This window comes from Lampetra planeri, chromosome 4, assembly GCF_965212315.1.
Source record: "Lampetra planeri chromosome 4, kcLamPlan1.2.h2, whole genome shotgun sequence".
In the NCBI taxonomy this organism is placed as follows: domain Eukaryota; kingdom Metazoa; phylum Chordata; class Hyperoartia; order Petromyzontiformes; family Petromyzontidae; genus Lampetra; species Lampetra planeri.
Genome location: NC_136110.1, coordinates 7,270,546 through 7,291,489, shown reverse-complemented (window position 1 = coordinate 7,291,489; position 20,944 = coordinate 7,270,546). Strand labels below are relative to the sequence as shown.

The 20,944-nt window shown below is 44.4% G+C and overlaps 1 protein-coding gene across 4 annotated transcripts in view; it reads right to left on the bottom strand.

Annotated features, from left to right (window-relative positions):
* The window catches only part of LOC144717637 (myoferlin-like), a 92,146-nt gene that overhangs the window by 67,895 nt on the left and 3,307 nt on the right, over positions 1-20,944 (bottom strand). For 2 of the 4 annotated variants that reach the window (XM_078593151.1, XM_078593154.1), the window contains exons 1-5: positions 19,840-20,333; positions 17,901-17,956; positions 9,491-9,582; positions 5,422-5,527; positions 4,559-4,661 (exon numbers count right to left, since the gene is read on the bottom strand). In XM_078593151.1, coding sequence (XP_078449277.1) covers positions 4,559-4,661; positions 5,422-5,527; positions 9,491-9,582; positions 17,901-17,956; positions 19,840-19,933 — 451 coding nt within the window. In that variant the 5' untranslated portion in view covers positions 19,934-20,333. Of the gene's footprint in view, positions 1-4,558; positions 4,662-5,421; positions 5,528-9,490; positions 9,583-17,900; positions 17,957-19,839; positions 20,334-20,944 lie in introns of those variants that run through there. The other 2 variants (XM_078593153.1, XM_078593155.1) reach the window with 2 other exon arrangements.

Below are 20,944 nucleotides of genomic sequence, written 5' to 3'. Positions count from 1 at the left end.
CGCTGCCGCTGGGCTAAGTAACTCTTTCTAGATTTGAAGCTTTCGTGACTGTAAGGGTTCATACTCTTAGTTTTTTTCGGTAAAGTCACGTAGGAAAAAAATAAAATAAATATTAAAAATAACATCGTGATTTATTATTTTTTTTCTATATTTTTATTATAGGTTTATTTACTTATTTCTATTTTTCCCAACGTGACTTTACCGAAAAAACCTAAGTATAAGCAACTCGTTTTCAGAAGCGACCTGGCAATCACGAATATCACGGCTCAACGGAGTGATCGTTTTATAGCAGCAGCAGCAGCCAAATAAATACTCGAAAATGTGGTAGAAAACAAAAATCCACGCGACCACCGATGAAGAAAGAGACAGCTGTGAGAGTGGGGATGGAACCCACGACCTCCTGTACACCTGGCGAGGTGGTTAACATCTTCAAGTTTTAACATCTTCCTTGCCACCCGTGGCCCTAATCCCACTTAACGCGCATGAACCCGTCAAGGACGCAGACCGACCACATGTCTCCACAATGCACGTGTCCTAAAGAGAAACCAAAATCACCGTGTACGTTCCGATTAACAGAAAGAGTGACACGCGTTTTTCTTCTATGAACAGCAAATGATAGAATTCTCACCATACACGTGTCGCATCTGCTCGGCTTAAGAAGATGCGCTTACTGCTCTTGAGCGACAAACCTTCACCCGCGTGATGTCGCCTTGAACAGTTGATGTAATTTTGTGGTTCCTGCATCAATGTTTTTTTATTGTTCTAAAAAAAACAACAACTTAAGATGTTGTTCTCAGTGTTTAGTGTCAACGCACAGGCACGCAACTTGCAATCGGGACATCAAATATAAACGCATCTCACAAGAGTCGTGCGCTCGAGATTTAGGGCTTACAATAAACAAACATCGAGATTTAAAAGACGATACAGCATTGTAAACATGCCAGAGTTGGGCCAATGTTTGCTGGCATGTTTGCTTGGAACCGTTTGAACCAACGTCACCCCAACCAACGTTCAGAGTTTTCAAGGGCTGAATGGATAACACTGGTCAACAACAACAAACACATTTTTTTCTGGCCTGGACTTTTGCAGCTGTTTTAGACTAATTTCAGGGTGCCGATTCCAAATCTGATCTCAGATTTGCTCTATCACATCTCATTTTTATGCTATCGGCATACCCCATTTTCATTTGATTTTACCCGAAATTAACTCTGTCACTTATGATTGCAAGTTGTTGCGAGTCAGTGACTGCTTTAGTTTTAAAATATGGTGCTGTATTTTTAGGATAGTGTGTTTATAATATCATTTTATGTAGATATCCACATTTATTTAATATTTTTCTTCTGCAGTTTTTATTGAAAATGCAATATTTGATATCTCAAAAACTGATGCCAGATTTGGAATCAGCACCCCAAAATTACCTTAAAACCGTTGGAATACCTTATGCCAGAAAAAATGTGTTGACCAGTGTAATGTACTGCATTCGTTTTCTGCACATGTTTTTACCCTGATCTCGAGCAATTTCCAAAGCAGTTTTCTTCGCGAAGGGCTATCTCTATATAGCAGCCATCGCCAACACGGTTTTAACAACAGAGAATTGCGATTACAATACAGCACTTGTGCCAATGCACAGTCAAACGTGAAATGTTTATTCTAGATTTGAAGCTTTCGTGACTGCAAGGATTCCTACTCTTAGGTTTTTTTCGGTAAAGTCACGTAGGAAAAAATAAATAATAAAATAAAAATAATAAAAATAACAGAAGAAATAATAGAAATAAAATAATTTTCTATTATTTTATTTTTATTTCTTCTAATAATTTTCTATCATTTTATTTCTATTATTTCTTCTATTATTGTTATTATTTATCTTTTATTATTTCTTTTTTCCAACGTGACTTTACCGAAAAAACCGAAGAGTGTGAAATGTTTACACAAGTGCAATGTTCATTTGTTTACACTGCGGGGGTTAACCGATATGGAATTAAGACGAACGTTTCAATTTCGGCAATGCCTTCTTCCGTGTCGTCTCAGCTACGACACGGGAACGAAACGCAAAGTTGCGCCCACTTTTCTTTTGTTGCGATGTATTCGCACGATTGCTGGGTGGGTGGCAGTGTCCAGCCTCATATGGTAGCGGTGGCTGGAGGTGGCCTTAACTCCCCCACATCCTGCTGAAGGTTCGGCCCCCCCACCAGAGGTCGCAAACGCGTTTTGATTCCTCACCCGTACCCGGCCGCACCAGGGTCGCAAACGGGTACCCGTACCCGGCCGGGTACGGGTAGCCGGGTATCGGGTAGGGTACGGGTATCGGGTAGGGTACGGGTAAGGGTATCGGGTACCCGTTTGCGACCTCTGCCCCCCACCCTCTTCCAACGCTTAAAGTTTGTTTAAAGTTTGTTTAACGATGAAAGAGAGAGAGTGTGTGTGCCGTGCCCCCGGCTGAGTCAGTTTGCATATGCTGCCCCTATAAACAATGTCACGCTACAGGCTTGGCCTCGCCCAACTGTTCAGATGGACATTTTTGACACTTTCAAGGCGTGGGAGTGAGAATTAAAAGACCTGAAATTCCACGCGCGCCGGACGGACTCGAGACTCGGCAATTCGTTTCGCGAGTCGAACCGTCGTCTTGCGACCAAGATCACCTTTTGCATGTGCTCGATCTCACCAAAACTAATGAAGCCAAGCAGGTTGGTGCCGGGATAGCGGCTTGGTTGGGTGACCATAATATTAAAAAAAACAGGCGGTACGGTAACATCGTTACCCAGTGAGCATACAACGTTGAGCCGACGTTGTAACGTGGTCGGAACTGATGGACCAACTTTGGCCCAGCGTTCCATGCTTACTGGGAAGCTGGCAGCACCAACCCCGCACTTATAACCATGGTGAAGTAGGGTAAAAAAACACAGAACCTCCACAATATAAAGGGGGCCCACATCCAGTCAGCTGATTAAATAAGCTATACATTCGATTTTTTTTTTAGATAATCATGTACCTTTAAAACGACACCCCCTATGTATTCGTGTATGAGGATATTTAGGATTTGACTGAGGTTTTCTAATTTGTGGAACTCCGCAAATGATCCTTGACGAGACACGGGCGTGGTTCGGAATGTCTGCTTGGGAGAATGTCAACGTGTCTGAGCCTATAGCTACACGCCCATTCTCTCCAAACGCACAAATATATGCACATAAAATATATATATAAAATAAAGACCCGAAGATAACCATCTCTTTCATGGTTACGCATGAACCAACTTGTACGGTTATACAACGGATTAAAGCTCTGGGCGATTGTGTGTTAAACAAGTAACTGAGAAAATGTTATGCTTTCATTGGATATGTAGTGATATATGCATCAATGCAAATACATTCTTCACCTCACCATACATGCATACATTCGTTTGTCTGAATATCAACTACATACAATGAATGTAAGAACGTTATGTGCAGCGACACTGTTAAATACAGTTGAACGGGAGTGAACAAAACTGTACGAGACAGATAAGAACAATAAATAATATCAACAAGACGGTAAAAAATTTGACAAAAACGCCTTTCATGAATACATTTTTTTTTAAATCAACTTATCAAATCATGGTTGGAGTCGGTTACATAATTCAACAATTATTCCTCACCGTCAGTTTTCAGATACGTAAAATGTGTGAACGCCTCCTTGTTCCTGCTTAGGATGGAGGTGTGTTTACGAGCCAACTACCATTGTGCCAAGGTATGCTAGCCACGATGTGGCTTCAGGAGAGAGTTTGTGTAGTTTTGCTAATCCTCCGTCGAAGGGGGGGGCGGGCAACTAGAGTGGTTTATGAAATGGACCGTGGTTTGGATTTCATGGCCACAATCACGCTGGCTTATCATCTTGAGGTGCGCATCGGCCTGTTGATGTTCTCATGCGGTTAATGGTTCCACCGGTATCTTTAAGGAATATGTCAAAGAGAATAGGGGCAATGTTTGGGTCTCGAATGAGGGGTTTAGTCTGTTAGTTCATAAAATACAATAATGCTAATGTTGGTCTTACATTCTGGTATTGATGATGCATTGACATGCAAAATCAACCACTGCAAAAAGCTATGAAACTGTTCAGCAGACACTTTCAGAGAAGTGCAATACTTTTTAACGCAAACACTTGCTTTATTTTAATCACCAGAGTTTCCGCACCGAATCCAATTAAATTGAATTACATTTCTAATTAAATTCACGTCAGGGCATTTCCAAGTCTCAGGAATGGAAAGATTCGTGGGAAGTCTTGTGACTACGCAAAAACACCAGAGTTAGAAAAATGTTGAATGGTCTGCAGCCACCTGTCGATTCAATGAATCATCAAAGATTACATTTTCAAACATTGGTTCTTATTTTAACGCTCCGGTGAATGCTTACAACATCTCTTGGCTGCATGGGTAAACCAACCAACGACATACACATATCGAGACGAGACCACGTGTGATTCAGTGCATGTTCGGTCACGAGTGTCGAAATCGATATACAAATGGATTACATTGAAGCGTCGTTCCACCCCTGAGATAACGCAAAGCCTCCTCTGTGCTCCATACCTGTGGCATCTTGTTTTTCCACGGGATCCCCAGGGCCCCGCTGGCTGGGCGGGGGACCAGTCCCTGGTGGAGGTACGTAGCCCACTTGCATGGAGAGCGTGGCCTAACAAGGGGTGTGGGCACACAGGGCAGGACAAATACAGCCCAGCATGCAGTGCAACACAAAGATAATGACAACTGCCCCCCCGCTATTTATCCTAATATACCACAAATACCCAATAAATCCTTACCGCCCCGCATACCCCCAATTAATCGATAGGGTCGACTGCTGGATGTCATTTTCTCCATGCACGTTCTATACTGTGGCCGTTCTGTAATCATGAATTAGGTGTGTGAGAGGAGAGGTGGGATATATGAACAGCTTTGGTGTGCAGCGTAGTGCGAGATGAAGTGAAAAAGCTGCTGTGGATGGAAGAGATGAAAAGACAAAATACGTTTGATATGTCCAGCTACAGGAGAACAGAAATCTGTTGAGACAATTATTATTTAGAATTAAGAGGTGTCCAATGAGAATGCAAGCAGCAATTACTGATAAATATGATGAAAAGGAAGGTGGTGTTGGTACAGAACGGCCCCCCATCCCTCTTCCCTTCCATTTCACAAGCATGGAAAATGTGAAGGGGAAAAGTGGACCAAGATGAAAAGGGATCAGTTGGTTGGACAGTGAACAGTTGAATTTCGATTTAAAGCTTTCGTGACTGCAGGGATTCATCTTCTTGGTAAACAGTTGGGCGAGGCTCTCCATGAGAGATGATGTAGATCTCTAAAAGGCAGAGAGCATCGGTCATGGACATCGGCCCTCAGCTACGGGGATAGCCCCAGAGAGCCGGGGTGGGTGTGTGTGTGTGCGTGCGTGCACTCACCCCCGTTGACTGCTGCTTTTCGCTCACAAGGGTCAAGACGTAACTGTTGGTGTTTCCCGGTTTCGTCAGCAGCTCGTGCAGCTGGATCTGTGCCGATCCCAGCAAACTGCACCAGCGGCACAAAAGTAAACACGTTATATAAACAGTTGCATTGTTTTCATTCACAGCGCCCAATTGATCTGCAATCACTCCGATCATGTACTGTTTTTTTTAAGGGCAAGAGGATAGCACAGAGAAGTCATTATATCACTTTGCATCTACCCTTGGGGAGGAAGCATGCCTAAAATACATTGTTGAGTGATGCGGCTGCTTTGGCAGTGGTGCACAAGCAAGAGTGAACAATAACTCGTTAATGTATTCATAATCCTGCCTTAAAGAAATAATATATAGGAAACATTTTGGGCAGACCCTTCTTCACAGCACATTAAAGGTTGCCAGAGGTGGTAAAGTTTTCGTGTTTCAAGGGAATTGCGCGGAACTGAGCAGTCAATGCAGCGGCTGAATTAATCCAAGTATCTGCACCATATCGCAGATAATTTAACCCAAAAGTGGCGACGAATTCATCCAAGTTTCCTTATTTGTCCATGGGTGACTGGATAAGGGGGAGTTGTTATCGTGGCTCAAAGCGAACAATAAGATCCACCAGTGGTGCCCCCACGTCAACTCGCACGGGGCATTTCTCCGCAATATTTATGATCTGGCTTATTAGGTCGCCTTGACTTGCGGTTGCATTTCATCAACTTCCTCAATCTATCCACTGCCGGATGAAGGCCCTACCCATGCTGTCATCATCAATCATTGTCACGTGATGCAACACATGACAATGATTGAGAACTCATTCTATGATTCAAAATTAATTATAGATTTTAGAACTGCTTTGTGTTTGTAATCCTTCCCCACCTCCGATAAGCACGGTTGGCTACGTACTGTGCGAAAGAAGTTCAACATTCAAAGAACAACCTAGCTGCCACACACGAGTCGATTTCATCACTCCATCTCCGGAGGATGGCCCCATTGGGCGTATGCCCTACTTTGGCTGCAAATGCCATTTACGTTTGTCCACTGGTCATCATCCCTTCTCTGACTGTCCTGCCAAAGCCCACTTACATTTCTAAATGGTCAAGATGTCATCTCGAATTTGTGGACATTTTGTAATCCATGTTTTCCTCTTCCGGTCTCTCAATGCAATTACAAGCATGCTGCTTTGTAATTGTCAAATATTTCATCTGCATGTCGTAGCAGGTAATATGCATCAATTAAAAACTCTTCTTTTAGGCACAATGGAATGTTGCATTCACCAACCAACTTGGAACTGATCAAGTTGCCCTAATTAAGTGATACTCTCAACCATCTGACACAGACAAGATACTGTACTCAATGGCACATCCCTGTGCTTTTTGCACAGAAACAACTGGCAGCTTTTGCTTTTAATGGAAACCCAAAGTGTACCCTTGCAAGGGGCCGTACGGGACACCGCGTGCCATTTTAAGCCAAGGCTGTTTTGTAAACAGAACAGTGTTTAACATACGAACACATAGCAGCGAGTCACTCATTCAGTTGTCGGTGTTTGATTACGTGTTAGCCAAACGCTGGGCAATATTTTGGTTCCCCTACTGTATGTAGGTCCTTGTCGGCCATTGTTGACTTAGACTTACCATACCACTACTACTATTTTCATTTTACCAGGTAAGGCCCACTGAACTATATAGCTCTTTTTCGGAAACGATAGCTCAACTTAGTGGCTTATCATGTGGAAATTATAGCAGCCAAATACTCTAAACGCATGTTTCTAAATGTAGAGGGAAAAACTGAAGGACCAGGAGATAAATCCACGCAACCACGGAGAGAACATGGAAACTCACGACCTCCTGTATACCCTGCGAGGAAGTTAACATTTTTCAAGGTGAAGACAATGAAATTTGAATTTTTAAGTAATTGTGTTGATTTGGGGAGGGGGTGGGAGGGCGCTATTTGTGAATCTTATCTACAAAAACTGCGCTTGTCTGATCAGTCGTGCACAAAAACAGGTTGTCATAGGATGCGGGACTATGTGGTGAGCAGGAAAGGGGAATGCATCAAAATTCATTGTCCGACTGCACTTCATATGCCTGAACTACGTGGTGGCTGTGCTGCACGTGGCCTGTAACCCAGCACTGTAGGGGCAGTGAGGATTGGTGGATCGGGAAAATCATAAATGTTGCGAGACTCCCTTCCCGTGGACGTGAAGGTGCTATACCCTTGCCTGCATAATGCAATACAGCAAAGTGTGGACGAATGGCATCAGTCCCTTCTGTGTGGGATAGAGTGTTGCCCCCTCGCATGGGTGGGTTTTCGCCGGATGTACACTGGTTTTCTCCCACGTGTATAAACACTCACCGATTGGCTGAAAACAGCTTCATATAATTGCTGGTGCGGCTCATCGCCTGGCAGCCTTCCAGCTTTGGTACCTCAGCGATTGCGAGATGCAATTTTTATGAACAAAGCTATATAAAGTTAATTGATTTTTTGTTCTAGATTTGAAGCTTTCGTGACTGCAAGGATTCATACTCTTAGTTCTTTCGGTAAAGTCACTTGATGCAGCAAATCTGGCTGTGACGGTCCCACCTGATGACGGAGACTTGTGTTGCCTCCGAAACGTCGTGATTTTATTTTATTTTTATTAATTTTAATTTCATTTTTTACCTACGTGACTTTACCGAATGAACTAAGAGTATGATTTTGTGTTGTTTTAGAATGTCTCTGCTCCCTGCCTTAAAACCCCACAATGACGAATCTGTTGAAGTCTGGTCAAGTAACCTTGCACGATTGGCATGACAAGAGGGCTGCTTTGAAAAATCAGCCGAGGCACTTTTAAGGGGCCGATGTTGCCAATGCATTTTCACTTCTCACAATTCCACAATTCACTGCGCGTTTCAAGCACGGTGAGATACTGCATTTATGTACAACTGTCAACAAAAGTTCGTTACCTGCAGGGTTATACATATATTAACCAGTTTAATGTTAAATATGAGTCTTCAACCAACTAATGAAAGCTTCGAGAACTTAAACGCCACTTGGCAGGCACTTCCGTAGCCCTGACCCTGAAATCCAATCTTTGTAGTTAATTTAATTCCTTCCAGATTGAGGCCTCTTTAAGTTGGTAATGCTGGTTTCAAACTGCAAGAGCCTCTCTTAAGTTGCATCAGGCACTTCTGACAAGACACCCTGGTTTTCGGAAGTCCTGCTGCGCAATACTTTATCGTTTGCAAGCACTCCTCTTGGAAAACGTATTCCACGAAAAGTGGGTCATCATAATCTTTTTCTATTTCTATTGGGCAAGCCGTTGCCCGTGTCGGTTGTGTAAATGCCAAAACAGCACCAATGTTCAATAAGACTGCTCATACGCAAAGATTATTTGCCAAATGTGGCATTGTGCTCCGGCAACAAAAGACACGTCAACCAAAGTGCCGGTTAACGGGAAGTAAAAAAAAATCCTCAGTCGGTTGGCAGTAAATAACTGACCGTTAAAAGAGAGCCGGTGAAGCTTTAATTTGCTTTGCAGCGTTTGTACGTCCTCTTTTGTCTGGCTATTGTTACCCTTTACTTTCCAGGACGAGGGGAGTGCAACCTCTGGCCCACAGTGTGGCGTTAACCAGAGGTTGCACTCGCGACCAACTCGGCGGGTGATTTGCCGCGAAATCAGCTACCTACAACGCCCAACCCTGTTCGTGACGCCACAATGGGTCATGTTCGCGAATTGGTAAGTTGCATTTTGCAAACGCGACGTCAAGTTCGCAGAGTTTCCACGCGACCCTCTCAGCCCGCGCAATATCTACGTGCATTGAGTAAAAAGGTATATACGAAGGACTACAAAGCTGATATCACATCATAGAAAATGTTTCGTTCAAAAGGAGTTGTCGCGTCGCAAGTGTACAGTCAATGGAAGCCAACGTTGATCGAGTTTGCATTGAAAGCAGAAGGAAAAACACGGTATTTGCTTTTCAGCAAATACTTGTTGTTATGCACACAACCACTCGCGTTTCCATTGAGGACAAGCGCCGCGCGCAAGGCAAGAAGAGGGAGACCGTACCGACTTTTCCCGATCTTCTCGTAGTCCTTCACCTCCACCACGAGCACCGAGGAAGCTTCCAGAGGAAACCCCTTCAAGTCGAACTCCAGAGCCTGGTGTCAGCCAAACACACAGAGGGGTGTGCATCAGTCATAGAAAACGAACTACTTGTGCACAAAATAACAAATCATAATCAGGATCGTTTGCTCACGATTAATGCAATGTTTCAGGCAATGGACCTTCATGGCCCAATGCAATGGCACGCATTTATTTGTTTCATTTAAAGGCTCACTGTGATTATTTTCAGCCAGTGTTGTATATAGTACTCCATGTGTATTCTGCATTTTCAGTGGAAAACAAATTGAATGCAAATCGTTTTATGGACAAATATTTGTATGTAACAATACACATTGTTATTTGCACATACTCTTGTCACAGCAGTGAGCCAGGAAGTGCAACTCGTTGAGTAAAAAAAATACAAATGCTTTGACACATGACCCCACGTTTAAATCTAATTTAGAGTTTCAAGCGACGCACAGAATGAGTCAAGAGCACACGGCTTGCGTGCATTTTCTGTGCGTTGTTTGAAATTTATGATTTTACCGCGCGGCACTATTCTTTTACGATGGGGTTTCCTCGTCATTTTACAGATTTAATTAAAAATAATTGAAGGGCGACTCAAAAGGTCTGGCCAAAGGCTGACCTAACACACACAAAGTATCTCCTTATGCACTCACAAAGACAACGCGCAAACCTTTCAAGCGGGCAATTATACATACATTGCCATTGTTTTAAAACCCCTAAACATCATTGGGATATTAAGTTGAGTATAATGTATATTTTTAATTACAATAATTAAACTACATACTTCACAACCCTTTGTCAATCATCTGCTGAAAGAAGACCTCCACACGTCATGTCGGCCATTGTGGTAGTTTGACCATACTTCACCACACCGGTCGGTGTGGGTTGCGGTGACGGGAGTAGACCCAGACCCAGAACCGATGTTAGCGATGGGTTCGTAGCACAGCGCACAAACCTATGCACCACAGCTCCACCACATTATCTTTACATACAAATAATGTATTTCAAAGTTGAACTTATTCTCTGAAACAAACGTCCGCACATGCCTACACACTCGAGGAGTGACTGGGGGTATTGGGCAACAGGAAACGGGTTCCCATGGTGGCAGCTCCTAAAACCCCCCAGCGTATAGCCCACATGTGTTTCACTTGGCTCGCAGCCAGGGGTCCTGACACCGCAACGCACGAAGGAGCCGCTCTCCGCAGGAAGAAACGATCAGGGCATCACTTCCATCTGGACAACGGTTTATTAAATCAGTATCCAGCTGGCCAGACGCGGTGCGCGCCCGTCCTGTTTGTCGCCGGAGTTCACTCAAACCTAGGTGCGGAAATGTTGACGGCCGGCTGAAAAGAACATGGACACACTTTTTTTTTATTCATTCCCCTTATTTTCACAGGTTGCTTTGTTTTTCCCGAGGAAGTTTGACAGCAGTTGTAGTTGAGCATGTGATATAATGCTAAAAGTTCCTCACCCCTGTTTTAAACTACTTACTTTAAAAAATGTTTGATTCAATCGCCTGCGTGTGACCAAGTAAACAGCGTAACGCATGCCTCAATTCGTTCACGTAAAATTTTACGCGATTTGAATGCTTGTTTAGTTTTCTTTTTCCACGATACCGAGAGAGAGATTCTGGTCATATGCACTATTTGTTTGCACCCGAGGTCTCCCGAGGCAAGGTCCATATATTCTGTATGGTGTAAATCACCAAGAGCCACTCCAGGCAAAGAGAGAACTTTGCCTGGAGTGGCTCTTGGTGATTTACACCATCGGTCAATGCACTGCTGGATGGAGGCCTCCCCCGTGCCGTTGTCAGTCGTGGGGGTTTTGTTTGACCGTCACGCTGGTCAGTGCGGCCTGGTGGTGGCACGCCGACGTTACCCATGGCCAGGAATCGAAACTCAGGTGGCCGAGTTGACAGTACAGCTGTTCACGTATCACCGAGCCTCCGCTACTCCCAATTCTTACATGGTCTTGAGAGGTCCATATATTTTGTACTTTAGTCACCTCAATAAAAATATCAGATTATTCCAATGGTTTTGCTGCTGCACAGTCTACAATTGCACAGTCTCATACTCTGATGGTGCATTGTCCTTGAGTTGTGCGCCTTTTGGCGTCATCTGGTCCAACACCATGTGAGACTAGGCTCTAAAGAAAGCTGTCTCGGGTGTGGACCAATCAATTTCAAGGACAGTGCATATATTAGCAGTTATGTTTTTTTGTTTGCATTTCGACTGCAGGTATTGTGGTCAATGCAAACATGACACCTTGTAAAAAAGGTGTCAGTTTTGTTGCCAGATAAAAGGGTAAAAAACCAATTATCGTATTTTGCTACTGGCAAATGAGGTTTCAGTGGTGTAAAAAAGTTATTTTTTTAAGTTTTGAGCGGTCATTTGTTGAAGAGGGATCCCAAAAGAGCGTCTCTTACCTGTAATGCAATTTTCAACTGCACCTTACTTTAAATAACATGTGCATATTCTGAATTTAGTGCCGGATCTAGAGAGGAAATTGCCTTGAGAGACCATATCCAGTAAATACAAATCATCGTGTTTTGTAGCGATGCATGCCGGGCCAATGGCTAAATCAACCGGAATGCGCCTAATATTGTGAAATGTAAATCAAGCAGGATTGAGCTTGGATAGTGCTCCGATGGACGAACACCATGCACAATGAAGTGTTGTTGGATGACCTCGTGTGGCCGATAAAGGGGGGGCTATCAAGACATTCGGTTTACCAGTGGTTTAGCCATCCAGCTTGCTTGGTCTAGACAGTTGGTAGATTGAAGATAGGCCACAATCAATGTGTATTTGGGGCAGTGAAAAGTCACACAGTCCGTGGTTGAGTGTTTGTAGCCACAGTCGCACTCAGGAGAGTCTGATATTCCACTCGCGCATGAGGTGTCCGCATCTAATTCACGTGTGGAAAGGTGTATTTAAGGGTGCGGCAGGGCTGGTAGGGAAGGGCAGTGGAGCAAAATGCATTAGTGACTCAATGTCTATGCTGCTCCGCGCCTTCGTCAACCAACACCGACCAGCGTGGGTGAAGTATGGTCAAAAAATTTAACCCCCGCGACCCGCACGGCGATGAGTTGACAAAGGAGGGCTGCAGAATATGGCTCTGGTGATGTCGGTCGTGGCAATACAGTGGCGTCTCGTGATCACCTCGCAAGCTGTACGCATTTTAAAATGCATGTTGAGCCCTGGGCACTATTCAATGTGTTCATACTGCCCAGACTGGTTCCGGTTGATGAATTAGTTAAACTTAAACACTCAATTGTGTAGGGGGCATGGGGGGGTGCACGCGACCTTTCGGGTATGAAACAAAGTTGCTCGTTTACTGAACACATTTCAAAGCAAAACGTGCAATCAACCTCGCTTAAAAGCAACAATCGGTGTTGCTATATTTGACACGCATCGTACCCTTTATGGACACATCACCCACATTCCGTGGAGGCGAGGCATCCCACGCGACTTGTATGCGGGACTTTGAATTTGACACACATCGGCCGAGGTGATCGATGTGCGGATTGTCGACATTTAGGTGTCGGTGAAAAACACACATCAACCGCGTGCATTAATGTCGCAGCCGAGTCAATCCATTGTTGCACTGTACTATGCTCCCACCCTTCGAAGCAGCTTGGCGAAACATGGTCCAATAACCTCCACAAGCCACGGTCAAATAACCTCCACAGGCCACGTAGGCGTGGGGAGCTCCTCATCCAGCAGTAGACCAAAAAAAGGGGCCCTTTTAATTCTTCGATCATGCAATATAACGACGCAAACAATTTAGAAATTCCATCCCCTAAACCCACGATAGGTGTACAAAACACGCATGTAAGATTCGATATTTTGATCAAATCTATGGAAATTCATTTAATCTGATGCTTGCAGCCACTGCGATTACGATCATTTTGATTTTAGAATCGCAAGTCGACAATTGAATTGCCTGGAGGGATGAATGACTACACCCGCTAATGCCATGATATTAAATAAAAACTACAACCCTCTCTCTCCTCTTCGGTAATTTTTTCTCCCACCCCACACGAGGGCTGAAAGATTTGGGGAAAATATCTAACTGCGGTTTTCTGACAGATATTGCGATTTGATTTACGATAAAAAAAAATTAAGTCAAGCTTCAGTTCAATATTCATTGTGTAAGATTTATAACATGTGATGGAGCATTACCACATGATACCATCAAAATATGAACTGCTCTGTATATTATAATGCAAGGATGAGAACTTAAATGATATGAATAGCTTCCAACATGTATTTATATAAAAAAAATTGAAAGAGAACAATCAAACATAGAACAATTGTTAAGTTAAATAAAGTTATTCCAAAAATTATGACTTTTCAAATCGCAAAAAATCGCAGCCTTTGCCATTTTGCTAATCGCATTGTTTCAAATTTCGATTTGAAATCGATTAATCGTTCAGCCCTACCCCACACCGATTTTTTTTGTTATTCGCCTTTGCCATTGTGAGAACACAATACAATATGAGAACACAATACAATGTGGATTTATATAGGCGACCACACTGAGAGCCCGTAAAAAAACAATCGTTACATTTTATTGTATAGATAGCGTTAGTCGGTCATGGGCAGACTTTGATAAACACGTATTGAACTTGAACAGGCAGCTGACAGCGTGGTTATCCGGGTGAAGAAAGTATCCAGCCAGGCTATGGGGGGGCAGTAGAATCGAATGAACGACCTCCCACTGAGAAAAGAATGACGGAGGGCGCGGGTGGGGAACGTATATGGCGGCAGGAATATTCACACTAATGTGGTTAAACCGTCAGTTTGCTTCCTCTGTATGGATGATGTAGATGCAGGGCAACACCTACAATTTCACATTCTGGTGGTCCGGCCAGATAACCGCATCAGGAGCAGTGGAGTGTAACGCTGGGAGGTCTCCGTATCTGTGGATCGGGCACTGTGTCATGTTGTACAGTCTGTTCTGGATGACCACAGTCGCACACTGGAGAGCTTTTTTTAAATTTCTGCCATTTAATTTTCCACATGTGCAGTAGGATGCGGCTTTCTGACCAGCCTATACTGCAAATCTGTGGAAAAGAAGAGCTTCATAGCTCATCGGATTCCTCCAGTCTAAATAAAGACTCTTGACCGTGAGCCTTCAGCGTGTCTTCCGAAGCCTCACACGACTCTGCAAAGCGCAAGTCAACCCCGTACTGCGGAGGTGGCCTTGACAGCCACCTTCCAGTTGCCCTCAAGAGCACCCAGCGCCGTGGTGTTTATGGCCTCTGTCGGCAAGCGTCCTGGCAATGCTCACGCTCCTCCGCACGATGCGAGAGACGCGCGCGCACGGAGAGTGCCCGCGCGCCGCTCCAAATGTGGCTCTTTAAGGCCCCCTTTGGAATTTCCGTTCATTCTCCCAAACTGCCAAATGCGGTACAGTGAGAGAGACTGTGGCCCAGGCGAAGTTTTTCCAACATTTTTTTATTTGTTGTGGGAGAGGAAGTCATCTGCATTGCCAGGCGACGGTGAATCACTTTGGCCAAGTAAAATGGGCCTGTGGATTCCACAAACATTCATCACTTGGTTGAAGGTTCCCAGGTTGAAGTAAAGCTATTCGTGTTGTTAAAATTGTACTTATTCTTGTCTGATGTACACATTTTATTCTCTTATTATTTTATTTTTTTTAGAACGGCTTTGTGTTTAGTTTGCAGTCCTTCCCCCGCACCTCCGATTTGCATGGTAGGCTATGTACGGTGCGGAAGAAGTTCAACATAATACGATTAAATCGTTTCGCTTTACAAGAGGATGACTCATTGGGCTAATACATCATCTGAAGCAGTCTACAGCACTGCAGTTGTACCCAATCCCAGATGACATCGGAAGCTATGCAGGATTGGAGTCGACCTTGGTAGGCAGTGGAGCAGATTCCATTGCTGTGCTGTACTTCTGTGCTGCTCTGTACTCCCCCCATCTTCATCAAGCCACACTGATCAGCGGTGAAGTATGGTCAAAAGAACCACCGACGAACTGCACAGCATGGAGAGGCTGTCATCCATCAGTGGACTGCCAAAGGGACATGCTGTGTGGAGCGGTCATGCAGTGCTTAGCGCACTGCGATATGAACCCGGCGATCCGAGTTCGATTTCCGGTCACGGCCACCAACACAAGTGACGATGATATGAACCGGTCCTGGACCTCTCCTAGGTCGACTCAGCCTCAAACGAGTACCTTGTGCAGTGTGTAAACATCACTCAGGAGATTAAGGTGTCCGGGCGTGCTGCTGGTCACCGATGCCCTCGTGTACCCGTTCCGGCCTTCATTAGGTGCTCACTAACACCACTTGCCCCAGCAGTCTGTTAAAGGCTATACGGGGGATCTTTGTCCTTGATATGACCAAAGCAACTTATTTTTTTGTTGGAAACGCACTGGGTGTGGCCGGATGATTGGTTGACAGAAATGCCATTAAAAGTGAGACAACTGGTTTTAGAAAGTCCTGGGGTATATTCTTCAAGGTTGCTCATCTATAGCACATTATTTAGCATTCACGTTAATTTCATTTTTTTTTAAACCCCATTGTCGCGGACAAGCAATGCTGCAAGATAGCCATAGTATTACAATACATTGCCACCAACAGGTGACCACCACAGCTGCCTACGATGCAGGTAAGCTAGCTAGCTCGAGACACACGCATGCATATTTTAAACCCTATTGTTAGGTTAGAAGTTTCGGTAAAACAGGCGTGGCGATGGGACCTTCCCTGAGGCATCAATGCTGTGCAGGTTGGACCACTTAAACGCTCGTATGAAGCAGAATAGAGAATGCTTCCCTATATAATAATAAAAAAACTACTTAAATACAACTTGACTGGCTTTGGTGGCCGTGTGCACATGAAGGGGTAATTACCGTGCACACAGGGGCTCATCTCTGTGCAGGTTAGATACAATGAGGACGATGACGACAATTTGTTTTAGGATGAGGATTTGCAAATCGCGTTTCAATGCTATCAACAATTGTAGCGTGATAATGAAAATCATCTTAATCAATATTCTGCCTCTCGCCTCTCTGTGCGTTGTGAAGGGCCATTGCCCGAAACGTTGCCTGCAATATATTTGTTCTTTTTAAGGCCACAGTGTTATTGGCGAATGTGTTAATTTCATTCAAGAGTCCTGTAAGCCTGTTTTTGTTATAATTGTAACTTTGCCACCTTGTCAATATGAGACGCTAGTTCGTGAGCAATTTTAAATAATTCTCAAGTATTTACCTGCTCTGCGGGCAAGGTCAACGCCTCTCAAAATACTAATTTGCATTTGGAAAAGTGGTGGACAGTTTGGACATTTTGTGCATTGTTCATACTCGAATTACGACGGAAATGGCAACCATCCTTCAAACAATATCAACGACCGTGCGGTGCTTATGATATACACCAATGCAAATCCTCTCTGGTGCAGTGCGTACAAGCAACGTGACATCTGTAACATAAGCAACGTTTTATCTGTAATGAATATAATGCAGTACTCAAAATTCTGAAGCTGCAGTTGGCGTCAGTACTGCCATCCAAAAGGGGAAAAACCCCATCGCAGGTGTCGTTCGGGGCAATGGGCTTTGTTCATAGCAGATCAGCCAATGTCTGGAATGTCACCTTTATATGCGTACATTTTCCTTTTAGGGAAGTGTAATTGATGAACGTGTTTAGCATTTTCTCCCAAAGCCCAGCTTGAGAAACTGCCCTTTAGAGAAATTGTGCCGCACCTCCATTTCGCACGGTTGGCTACGTACGATGCGAAAGTAGTAAAACATACTTTAAGAAAGGCCAAATTTAAGTCTATCCAACTAACTTTATATTTTACCAGGTAAGGCCCACTAAGCTCCATAGCTCTTTTTCAGAAGCGACCTGGTTATCACAAATGATAGCTCAACGAAGTGGCTTATGTGGCCATGTATAGCAGCCCAATACTCTTAAACGCATATTTCGAAATGTGGAGGGAAAACCCGGAGGACCCTGATAAAAATCCACCGATCACAGAGAGAACATGCAAACTCCAAATATACAGGCATCAGGGTCCCGTTCGAACCCACGACCTTCTGTATACTAGGCGAGTTGGTTAATATCTCACCACCGCGTCCCAGGTCTGCCAGGAAGTGGAGACAATTTTGGGACACACCAAATGCAAGGTTTTCCAGCATCAGCAGTTGGACGGGATAGTGGGGCGTGGTTACATTGCACTTGGCATATGCTGAAGTATCTTATCGTTTTGTAGCCATGAACGGAAAAGCCAATGACTAAGGTGTGTCCTTGCAAAGAGCATGTGACGAGATATTATTTTAACCTGATAAAAAAAAAAGTGACATTTACGGTGAAAAGCACTCACCTCGTTCCATTCTGGATTCAACTCGTTTTCTATGGTTTTCGTCTTTTTCTGTTCACCTGTTACGAACACATACACAAGGTGTATTGGTATGTATATTAACAATGTCTTTTATAGTGTCGCAAAAGCCTCGCCGAGCCATTGGGTCAATTCCACATTCATGAGTTTTCAGCGCGTGGTGGGAGGAGAAAACCAAAGAACCTGGCGAATCGCACCTTGCATACGAGGGTAGAAAAAACACAAAAAACTCCGCACAGATGGATTCCTCCCATTGGCAAACCATCATCTCCTGGCCACATTGCAGCCCAAGCATACAACCACCTGGTGGTATTCACCATAGGCCATCTCCCGGTCAAGTACTAACCACTCAAGGCAGTTTAATTAATGTGTTGAGTTTGTTTTTGTTATTTGTTCTTGTGCAACACTGTCCAACTCGGCATCACCAAATAATTCGCTTCGATTTGAGGCGCATTTGCGATATGGTCACACAGCTATGTCCAATCTTGTACCGGGCAGGCATCCTATAATACCTGTTTTGCAAAATGTGGATAAAAATCTATCATAATACAGAACTCCATTGATTGTCCAATAACAAAGGGTTAAGATGCAAAGATAGCAAAGTTCCCTAGTCGTATAGCTTTTAGCAGACTGTTGGGACAAGTGTTGTTAGAGAGCACCTATGACGGCCGACACGGCACACGAGGTGGTGGTGGGTGACCAGCACCCTAAAAAAAAACAATCTTTTGCTAGGTAAGCTTTTTGCAGAACCGACCTGGCCACAACGGATAGTTCAACCAAGTGGCTTATCACGTGGAAATGTATCGCAGCCAAATACTCCAAACTCGTGTTGAGTCTACATGTGGAGGGAAACCCCGAAAGACTCGGAGAAAAATCCACGCGACCACGGGGAGAGACATGCAAACTCCAAATATACAGGCATTGTCAGGATCGGGATCAAACCCACGACCTCCTGTATACCAGGCGGCCGATGCACACCTGCCTGGTAAGTGAACTGCGAAGCTTGTGTGTGTAGTGTGTACAGTGAACGTACACATAGGTTGGGTTACAGCGGAGCGGTTAAGGTTCTACGAACAATAGCAGGCACACAAGTTATAGTTGCACGGGTGCTCTCACGGCAACAACTGAACTTTGTGTAACTGCACACGAGCTGCCATGCAAACAAAATAACCTCAATGTTCTTTAAATAATAACTGGAATGTATGGTAACTTGCGTGCAATCCAATTTTTTTTCAGTGACGCAATATTAATATTTATAGTGGCGACGAATGATGGCATTCATCCAGCAGTGGAAAGGCACTCAACCAGCAGTGGAGACATCACGGCTACTGATGATTGATACATGGACATATTTACTAAAAAAAAACTACAATATTCAATTGATTGTTGCATCCCTCTTACCTCCCAACATTTTTCAACATCCTTTCGTGACATGTGTGTGCACCACGCAAATTTTTTAAGGATGTTTAACCAAACGAAAATTATGTTACATGTCACATGGAGTTGGTGGAACCAATAAACACATTTAGCGTTAGAAAAATCACATGCAAGTGTTTTTCATTTGTACAATGCACATTTATTTCAAACGCGTAAACTTTTTTAAAATTCAAATAATTTTAACTCATCACAAGAAAGAAAGACCAAGAAAAGAGTCCGTACACAACACAGCGAATTATACATTTCAATATACAACTGCTCTTAGCGATCACCCATGAAGGCCGGCACACCACGTCCGACCGCCTTTGTCTCCCCAGGGCTGATGTTAACACCGGACCAGCTACTCCTGTGCTGGTGCTGCATAGATTGTTCAATCGGAGAGATGGCAGTGGGATTGCCCATGACTTAACGATTATAATGGTACATACATATACACACACGCAAGCGTTCTCTGCACATTGTCGAACAATATTCGTCGTCGTCCCACCTTTGTAAGTCAGCCTCGTGTAGGGGTCACTCTTCTTCCCGAATTTCTCCACATTGGGAAGATCTCTGGCCGACTGCACCACGCACCGCAACATCTTGCGCGGGTCACTGTCGCCAGGCTACGCTGTTCAATTTACCTCTATCCCCAAATTCAGTGACGCTAATAATTACTATGAAGATGCTATAGATTTTTTGCCAATTCTACGTACAGAAAAAAAAATGCAGTCTATATTTGTATATGAACGGACCTCAATTTATGAATGTAAATTAACTCGGTGTGCGTTTCAACTTCATTCACTCGTTGACTATGGACCATAAACTCGGTCTATGATGAGTAACATCCGGTAGAGAGAAAAAAAACCCCACACAACTAAGCTCAGAACCAAGTCGGAGCAGCCGAGAAGAGCCGAGTTCAAGAGCACATCGCCGAAGTCGGTTTTGTGTCTCCGCAAGCCCAGCGCGGGCACAGCGCCTGTATTTTATACGGAGGGGGGAGGAGGGTGGATTTGGTCAGACTGCACCACCACCCACCCACACGAGCCTGGGTCTGGTCTGACCGGTCCAGTCACTCGCACGGCACCGCCTCTACCACGCCCGTGCATCTCTCTCTCAATTGCTGGGAAGAGCTGGAGGAGGAGAGGGGGGTGTCTGCGGGGCTGATCAGGCTGAGTTCTGGGACCATCGTGTGGATGCATCTCAGCACTGCGTTCACAAATTGCCAACTCTTGTAACCGCTAAGAAAACGTTCCCCCGTTATAGCCTTAACAGACTGTTGGGGCAAGTGCTGTTAGCGAGCACCTATGACGACCAGCACGGTACGCATGGGGGTACCGACCGCCTTTGTCTCCCCAGTGGCGATGTTTACACACACCGCACCAGGTGCTCATTTGAGGCTGAGTCGACCTTGGGGAGGCCCAGGACCGGTTAAGATAATCGTCACAGTGGTATTGGCCGTAGCACGGCGCAGCGCGCTAGGGGGCCGTCCATAAATGACGTTCTACTTCATTAAATAGACTCTTTAATAAATGTTTTCTCCTACAACAGAGTGCAGCGCCACATTACGCACTGCAATGACAGTAGTCTAAAGCGATTTGAAGCATGTTTTT